Source organism: Fulmarus glacialis, unplaced genomic scaffold, assembly GCF_000690835.1.
Source record: "Fulmarus glacialis isolate BGI_N327 unplaced genomic scaffold, ASM69083v1 scaffold9015, whole genome shotgun sequence".
Taxonomy (NCBI): domain Eukaryota; kingdom Metazoa; phylum Chordata; class Aves; order Procellariiformes; family Procellariidae; genus Fulmarus; species Fulmarus glacialis.
The window spans coordinates 44,231-52,762 of NW_009213598.1; the positions used below are offsets into that span (position 1 = coordinate 44,231).

General features: G+C 41.4%; 1 protein-coding gene across 1 annotated transcript; it reads right to left on the bottom strand.

The window, feature by feature from the left end:
* Positions 1-1,586: 1,586 nt before the first annotated feature.
* Positions 1,587-7,963, bottom strand: CAPN3 (calpain 3, (p94)). Its single transcript, XM_009578239.1, has 8 exons — positions 7,913-7,963; positions 7,174-7,231; positions 6,508-6,572; positions 5,380-5,448; positions 4,714-4,792; positions 2,944-3,060; positions 2,540-2,598; positions 1,587-1,891 (listed from the first exon to the last, which is right to left on the bottom strand). Exons 2-8 carry the CDS (start codon positions 7,226-7,228, stop codon positions 1,865-1,867), a joined length of 471 nt encoding a protein of 156 aa, XP_009576534.1. The 5' UTR covers positions 7,229-7,231; positions 7,913-7,963; the 3' UTR covers positions 1,587-1,864.
* Positions 7,964-8,532: the final 569 nt, after the last annotated feature.

The following is an 8,532-nucleotide window of genomic DNA, read 5'->3' on the forward strand; positions in this document are numbered from 1 at the left end:
AACGGAAACTGTCCACCCCACTGGTGCCGCCAAGATGAGGTACTGACTCCCTTGCTTCGTGGCCCGTTGCAAAGGGAAGTTCTTTAGAGCTACAGGACTTTAAGGACCAGTTTTGAGTTGCCAATCCAAAATCCTGATTTTGATCTTTTGACTGATAGATTTTGTTTTTCTCTGAACACCTTAACCAAGAGCATATTTTTGTATGGAAAATAATAGCTTAGTGGAGAGAACACATGGCTGGAGCCCAGGGCTCCTGCTGTTCCAGTCATCTTAAAAACTTGCTTTGGGTTAAAACAACAGTTGAATTTAAAGGAGAGTAACTCTTCTTTAGATAAACTATAGGATTTTCTTGCTCTTTCAGAGTAAGTTACAGTGCAGGACAACATCAAGAACTTTATAGTCAAAAGGTTTTCTGTTTCTTAGTGACTTTTCAGTTAAACGTGCTACTTACCAGAATAACTTTGAGTGGATGCTACGATTTATTTTTACAGTTTTGCTTTGCAATAGTGGATTGCTTTGTTACTTTTCACCAGTAGAGAACTAAGTAGAAGGTTCTTCTGACATAGTCTGGTCTCTTCACACCTCTTCCTGCACATTTTGTTTTTCCTTCCATTTTTATATTGATCAACGATTCACCAGTTCTGAAAGCCTATCATCCTTAAAGCTGGTAGCAATGGAGCTCTCAAGCTCAAGTGCTTTTTTATTTTTAATGCATTCAAGGAGCAAACTGGCAAGTGTTTGAGATATTAAGCTGATTTCATGCTTGCCATAAAACTCCAAAAGCTGCTGTATGTTCAGGGGAATGATGGAAGAGTGCTCAATATTTCATCCTCCCCTGTTCTTTCAAAATAAAACCAAAAAGCAACTCTAAAGATTAGGCCAAAATCCAGTTGATTTTATTTTTGGTTCAATTAAACTAATTGTACTTACACATTCTAATTATCTTCCCAAAGTGGTTATGTCAACAGTGTCTGATTCTGCTACAAGTCACCTCTTACAATAAAGAAATACACAATACTGTCAGGAAATAGGACCCTGGGCGTGGGGAGGGAAGTGGGTCTGTAGATACATATATTTGTATATATAAGAGGTTTTCTGTCTTGAATGGCAAACAACTTTCTCAATGTTACAGAGAATGCAGTTACAATAAAAAACATTTAAAATGTCCAATGTGTAATTAAGATACTATGGGGGTACTAAAAATGAGAGCAAATTGCTCAGTTCTGATACTTTTGCTGGGGCACTAGACCAAGATGTGCAGTCTGTTGTACCTTACACCCACGTTTCTAGCATAGCACAGAACCAACCTGCGCAGCCACATCTGTAACAACGTAAGCGGTTGGGGTGCATAATATTAATGTAATCTAGCACAATCTCATATGAAGTATTCAGTCCACCTTGTGAAGAGGCTGAAATGATAGTATGAAAAGCAGGACAAAGAGTTAATGACTAATTACAAGGTGGTAGTAAACACCTCTGACTTTCACAGTTCAAATACAGTCCCAGTTTTGCCTGACTTGAGGGAAGACGTTTCCAGTTGTCAGTGCAAGCAGAATAACAATGCATGGTCCATGTCTTTACCATGCAGATAAAGCTTAATTCAGTCATCAATAAATTAATCCTTGTTGCCCAAAGGAAAATGTCAGGAAGTTATAAAAGTAGTTACAGAATATGCGCACTGATCTGCCTACTGGAGTATGGTTGCCTCTTTTTCCAGGGGATTCTTCCCATGCACTCTTTATCTTGGTGAGTGAAGCACGTAATTAGGAACTGCTCTTGTTTGCACTTGGGGATGAATGGAGCTAGTTACTCAAAACAGAAGTCTTGAGTGTTTTCTTGATGAAGGTGGGCACTGGCTCCAGTGTTAGGCGTACATTGTGAGCTGCAGCCACTGAAAGAAGAGTTACAATTAAAGGATGAGTTAAACTTGTTGACATCCTCCAACAAATTGTATTGAGACATCACTGTCTCTGCAGCTGGAAGGCAGCTGCTTGCTGATACTTAGTATGAAGCGTACTTGCAGTGGGGAACTTTGTCTTAGGCTTCTTGCTCCTATTCCTCCTTCCCTTGCAAAAGGTGAAGGGGGTTTTTTGTGGTCTCCATAGCAGAAGACATGCTTTGAAGTTGAAACTTTCTAAGTCGTCTTAATAAGATTTAAAAAAAGGTAAAGGACTATGTTAAACTCCGCTATCGGTTAATGCCTTTAAACTAAAGTATGTTTGATTTAAATTGCCTCATTAAAAAAAACCCTCAAAGTTTTTTTAAAGCACTTTAAAGGTGATATGAAGAGTCCGCGGCTGTGCCCTTCAGCACCAACTGGAGTCTTACAGAGCAGCTGTTGCTGGCAGATCATAGATACAGGTGTTTTCTGTGTAAAATAGGTAGCAAAATTTTTAGGAGTTTTTGTGGACTCTTCCCGCTTGGATGACAATTTCAGACCAACTCTCATAGGCTCCCTTGAGAACGTGTGCAATGAATAATACAAATCAAATTTAGTATTGTGACTTTGTGTTAGAAATACTGGCATAAACCAGTTTACCTCCAGGACATTGAGCTTGATGATGCCGTCTCCATCTTTATCAAAGGCGTGGAATGCCCCTACAGCAACGAAACAGAAGTATATAGAGTAGATTAAATTACTGTGTGTGAAAAGATGATCCCAGATAGCAAACCAAATTGTGCTCCTGCTGTGTTGTGCAAACTTGTGCGGTTATTTACTTACATGGTCAGCAAGGGTTTCAGCTATGTTTTTCCTTAGCTAATACAAAGAGAAATGCAATGGCTTATTTTCTTTCGTGTTTGTGTGGGACAGCTGTCATACTTTAGATTTCCGAAGCACGTAAATTATTAAAACTGTATGTAGGCAGTAGTGCTTTGAGTACAACAGCGCGTTTTGGGGGCGAGGAGGGGAGGCAGCGCAGTAAAACCGGGGCAGCCACTCACTGAACATGGCGTCCAGGCGCACGAAGCAGCAGATGAAGCTGTCAAAGTCGATGTTCATGTTCTTGTCGGCGTAGCGCATGGTGATGATGTCGTAGAGCTGGTTGTTCAGCCGAAACCCTGCAGAGGACCAGAAATGGGGCACAGCTGGGCCGTGGCTGGGGGGAAGCTGGTGCCCGTCAGGCCTCCGGGAGAGGTTTGGCCACAGGGGCTTCCCGGGCCCGGCCAAGGCCCAGGCTGGAGGGTGCTGCTGCAGCCGCTAAATGAAATGAAGTAAAGCTATAAGGAGCTTCCCTGTGTCCAGCTGCTTTCTTAAAACAGAACTGGCATTTTGAAATTAGGATTTGGGAGGGCCAATAGCACGTGAGTTACCTCACGCTGTAAATACGAAGAGGAGGGGCCTCCACCAAAGAGTTTGCAGCTTAGCTGAGCCTGCTAAGAGCAAAACAACAAAAACTGGGCGACAGAAACATAGGAGGAAGTTGCTATGAAAACAATTACACAACGGTCAAAAAATAGACGAGGAGGTAACTCCTCGGCGTGGCGTTACCGAACTGTGGCACTGGCTGGCGCCGATAAAGGGTCTGTCGTGATTTGGGTACTGCAGGTTGTTGGCTAAATGCAAGGTCGTGCCCAGCCTACGTGCTGCAAGACTGAGAAATTTTTATTGCAAAATGTGTTCTTAGTTCTAAAGTCAGGGCGGGAGGTGTTTAAATGATATTTTTTTTTTTTTTACACTGACAACTTTCCTGGTGAGAATGGAAACCTGGAAAATAAAAATGACCCGTATTTCTACTGTAGCAGGAGGCCAAATCCAGGTGTAGTTTTGTCCTTAGCAAAGGATCGAATCACTGATGTTTTGTAAAGTACCAGGTAGCCATCTGTTTCTGTTCCTTGATGAACTGGTAACGGATGTGCCAAAATACTACTGAAGATGAAGTGTCACTGAAATGATCACATTTAGGTTTATAGTGATGCTACAGATTTTCTGATCAAAGATGCCATCTTGCTCCCTTAGAGAAACAGCAGCTGGTAAGGACATTTGCTGGGGGAGGCCTGCTGTCCAGGGAAAGCAGCACACCAATGTGCGTGAGAGAAGAAGCAAGAAAAGTCAAAAGCCCCTCTTTGCAGGACAAATGCCATTAATTGCAACTTTTGCAAAGGTCTTTCTTCTCTACTGCCACTAGAGCCCGCAGTGGCTTAGCGCCACTAGGAAACATGAGCAGGACTCAAGAAGTGTCCATGCCCTTGCCTCTGATGCAAACTTGGACATTGACCTGCTCTGCCTCGGTTTCAGTGCCCGTACACTTGGGTTGAAGGTTTTCTACTGTTCTTGCTTGTTACTTAGACAAACATAAAGAATCCACAGCTTAAATGAAAACAAGTATCTTCAGGGCTTACTGGACCCCCTGAACAGCAGGACGCCGAGTGGGAGATTGTTAAGACAGCAGAGCATCATTCATTCAAAAGTTTAAAGAGCTGAAGAGATCTTGTTGGCAAGATATACGAGACTTGCCGTTTGGATATTTGAGAAGCTCTGTTGGGGAAAAAAGGATTTTTGAATTTCTGTACAGTCTTTTTTTAAAAGGCTTCACTGTGTTCCTGATTTCACCCTGTGATAGATCAACCAAAGAAAGGTTTCTTTGGGCATTGAGCACTAGGAGAAGTACCTGCGGGTCTTTTTTTAAAAGGCTGCACTGTGTTCCTGATTTCACCCTGTGATAGATCAACCAAAGAAAGGTTTCTTTGGGCATTGAGCACTAGGAGAAGTACCTGCATCATTAACTGCATTGCGCATCTCGTAGCTGTTAATGGTTCCCGAATGATCCGTGTCATAACGCTTGAAAATTTTCTGGAAAAAGAAAAAAATAAATACACAACAGGAATAAAAGCTTGTAATTCTGTTGAATGTACCCACTGAGTGGGTATGGGATGTGTGCCTCAGGCCCTCGGAGGCTTTGCCATTTGCCTTGTATCGCTGCTCCTGGGCAGTCTGGGTTGTTAACGCACAGGGCTTCTCTCAGTCATAAAGTAAAATAATTTAGATCCGTGCTGTGAGAAGCAAAAAGATCCTCCCTAGAGACTCTCCTTGTTTGACTTGAATTTATGCTGTTAATCCTCTCTCTTGATTGTCCTAATTAAGCTATTTGCAAGGCCTGATTCTAGTTCCCATCACCCTCCTCCTCCTCCAATTAGTATACCTCCGTGCTATTCTCATGGGGGAAGTTCTTACATGAGTGCTGGAGCTTCAGAGATTCAGGCTGTTTGCTTAGGCTGTGAGTGGGATGAGGAGAGACATTACTTTTCTTTTTAGAAGCTAATTTGCAATTTTTTTAGCTTTTCTTTTTGTTGTAGTGTATGTAGAGTGGTCTGGTTTTCCTACACAAGCTTTTGTGCTGGAGAAACTGTGAAGAACAGCGCTGTGGATACCAGAAATACCTGCCAGCTTTTAATCTTGTCCCAGAGATGTCGAAATTCATCAAAGTTTATCTTCCCTGAGCCGTCTGTCTGTGGTGCAAGCATTCAGGTAAAAAAACCACAATATTTTTAAGAGCAAATTAATTAAGTCTGCAGCTACTGGTGAAGGGATGAATGTGAAACTGAGTTCAGGATCTCCTCAGCATTAAGGGCTGGCTGAGCTGCACAGTAAAATATTTGTGAACATTTTGGTTATAGTGCATAGTATTTTGTTTCAGGAGCGTGAAGTACTATTTGTACTTTGTGTAGAAGCAAACATCTGGTACAGGAGAGAGGCTTGCTGCTGGAGCTATGATAAAGTACAGGAGCAGGATGTTTTAGAGGACTCTTTCCAAATACCTCCAGATGTGAAGCTTACCCAACGTTTTTAAGACAACTGAGCTTTATTCTAGAGTGAAGCTCTTTCTGCCTTGCTTAAAATGAATTGAGAACTAAGCAAAATGTTGACTAAAGCCATTTACAAAAACGTGTTTAGGCTCCAACCATTATGGTTCTGGGTTGTAGTTAAAATTTTGTTCTGGTTATATTTGAATGCGCTTATGTTCTCTCAAAATCATGTGTTATGTCAAATAGGAAAACTGAGTGATGTTGTATCAGAAGTAACTCCATATGCATCTTGTAGTGTGTTTTATTGTACTTGATCTGAGACAATTCCTGTATGTGTTGCATGCTAAGCATACAGTGGAATGTATAATACATTATAAACTTAAAGATAAGGAGTAATATAGTAAGTTGGTTGGCAAGAACTGTAGTTATGTTGAATTGGTTTTAAAAAAAAAATTTTAAAAAATCATGCTTTAGTACGTGAGCTGGCCAGTTGCTGATGCCTAAGGAAGGGCATCATACTGACCTATTTATTCTGTAGTTTTCTCTTTTGGGATATTTTAATCTGCCAACTACGCTAATGTTGAGATGACTGGGGTTAAGATGTGCCAAACCAGGAATGCTGTGTTCTCTGACTACGGACTATATGTACTGTTCTGCTTCCCTGGCTTACTAAGTTGTGTGTGTGTGTGTGTAGTGGTGGGAAATACAACCCAAGTGGACTCGTGTGGTATCAAGCACTCCTCTTTCACCAGAAAAGGATACATCCATTAAAGCAATCATGCTGCGGCAGGATTCCAGTTCAAATCCTTCTGTCTTTAGGTCCTTATCTGAAATAAATGATCCCAGGTGAAAACAGATGTCAGCAAGTGCTTCTTCCTCTTAGGTGTAACTCTACTCAAAGTAGAAGCCAAACCTACTTCTTTCATCCAGTAAGAAATGAGTGTTAGAGAAATCTGAAAAGACTCTAAGTAATGTTATTGCTTGTGAATTAGAGATCACTTTTCTTGACCTGTTATATGCAATAAAAACCTCTGGAAAACTCTAAACTGACTTCCAGGTAACTAAGCAAGCCCAGGGTCTGTAGGCTAAAGTTTGCTGAACAGGGAGAAAGGTCTGCCTCTCCATTAGAATTTTTTTTTTTTTTAAAGGTCATTTGCAGACTGCTAGAAATGCTATATTATCCTGTCTGGTGCTTCCAGTGAACATCTGTTCATTTTTGTGTTATCAGTACTTGATCACTCGTAGAGAGCATCTCTATGAAAAGTTCAGCTTGATAAAGTCTCAAATGCAAAGTCCATGGAAGTGTAACTAGGAACTTCGTGAGCCTGAAACCATAACTAATTTTTAGAGTGCAATTCAGGGGTGGAGGGTTACGTTATATCACAGATTTCTTTGTCCAGGTTTACTGAAAAACATGCTCAAACTCACGTTTTTTTACGACGTTATTGAGAACATTCCTGAGTTCTTCAGCATTGATCTCCATGTCCTGGTGGGAAATGTGGTGAGAATATCATTAATTACAACATTCCTATTAAGCAGATCATTTTATGGATGGATATGCTAGAAGTATGAAGTCTTTGGCCACTTCTCAGTATGACATATACATGCTTCAAACTAGAGAGCATTCTAGTTCATATAAACATTAGTCCAAATCTTTCTTGAGGCTGCAGTACAAGGTAGGTGTAAAGTTACTGTATAGTGCTTATTAAACTACAACTAGAAGAACGACTAGTAATTCCAAGCCACTGTATAAGCCAAAAATCGCTATAAACCATTTGCAGCCTCTTGATTTATGCAGTTCTTTGATCTGTTTTTACTTTTAACTTCCCTCGTTAAGCATATACTGGAGGGCATTGTATTTCTAACCTGTTTATACACAGTATGCAAAATAGCATCTTGTAGTAGTGATAGAAGTAAAAGCCTGAATTTAAATAAGGCTCCCTTGTATGCAGTGGGAACAGCTTATATGTACATATGAGGATAGCTGTATACTTAATTGGATTTTGATTTGATTTTGCTTAGCTTCAGATCTCAAAGGAAATTTGATGGAAGGAAGTTCAAAGGAAATTTTAAAATTCAGTGTTTTGAATCTGTGACGCAGTTGACTTAGGTGCTCTTGTGGCTAGGCTGCTTCGACGGCAGAGGCAGGGATCAGTTGCATACTCACATCCCCCGCAATCTGTCGGAAAATATTCCTGAACTGTTTTTCCTCTTCACTCCCCTCACGAGATTTTGCTGAAGGACGCTGAAAAGAGACAAGCAAAGAAGAGAGACAGCCTTAGCCCAGCAGGGAAGGGAAGGGGCCCGGGGGGCTCGCTCGCCCTTGAGCGAAGGAGCCTCTTAGTGAATCTGGAGCTCTTCGGAGGAACGGGTTGTCCTCCTGTTCCTTTCTTTTTTTTTTTTTTGGTTAAATGTGTTCCTTGGCAAAACTGCTGAGTATTTAACTTCATCCCATTGCTCTCCTTTCTCTTGGAAGAAGCCTAAATGATTACTTTCACTGACAGATGTTTATCTACTAACTTTTTGTTTCAAAACATTGGAAAGCAGACATTTGGAGCAGAAGAGGCTTATCTGCTCCACAGCCGCCCTGTGGCTATGAATTGACCAGAGCGACTCGGGCTTGAGAGCTCTTTATAATGTGGGGGGCCCGTTGCTGGAGACAAGTAGCACATGAGACGGAGGAAAACGATGGAAGTGAAGCTTTCTCAGACACGTGCAAAGAGCAAGCCTGAACTCTGAGGCTGATACTGAAAAAGGAAACTATATTTTATTCCCCCCCCGCCCCCC

Bases quoted from the DNA above. Each gene is read 5' to 3' on its own strand.
- CAPN3 (XM_009578239.1), bottom strand. From the start codon at position 7,228: ATGGAGATCAATGCTGAAGAACTCAGGAATGTTCTCAATAACGTCGTA. The intron at 4,793-5,379 runs GTATTTCTGGTA...TTCTTTTTCCAG, and splicing joins ACAAGATTAAAAGCTGGCAG to AAAATTTTCAAGCGTTATGA. The intron at 2,599-2,943 runs GTGAGTGGCTGC...TCGTTGCTGTAG, and splicing joins GCGCCTGGACGCCATGTTCA to GGGCATTCCACGCCTTTGAT.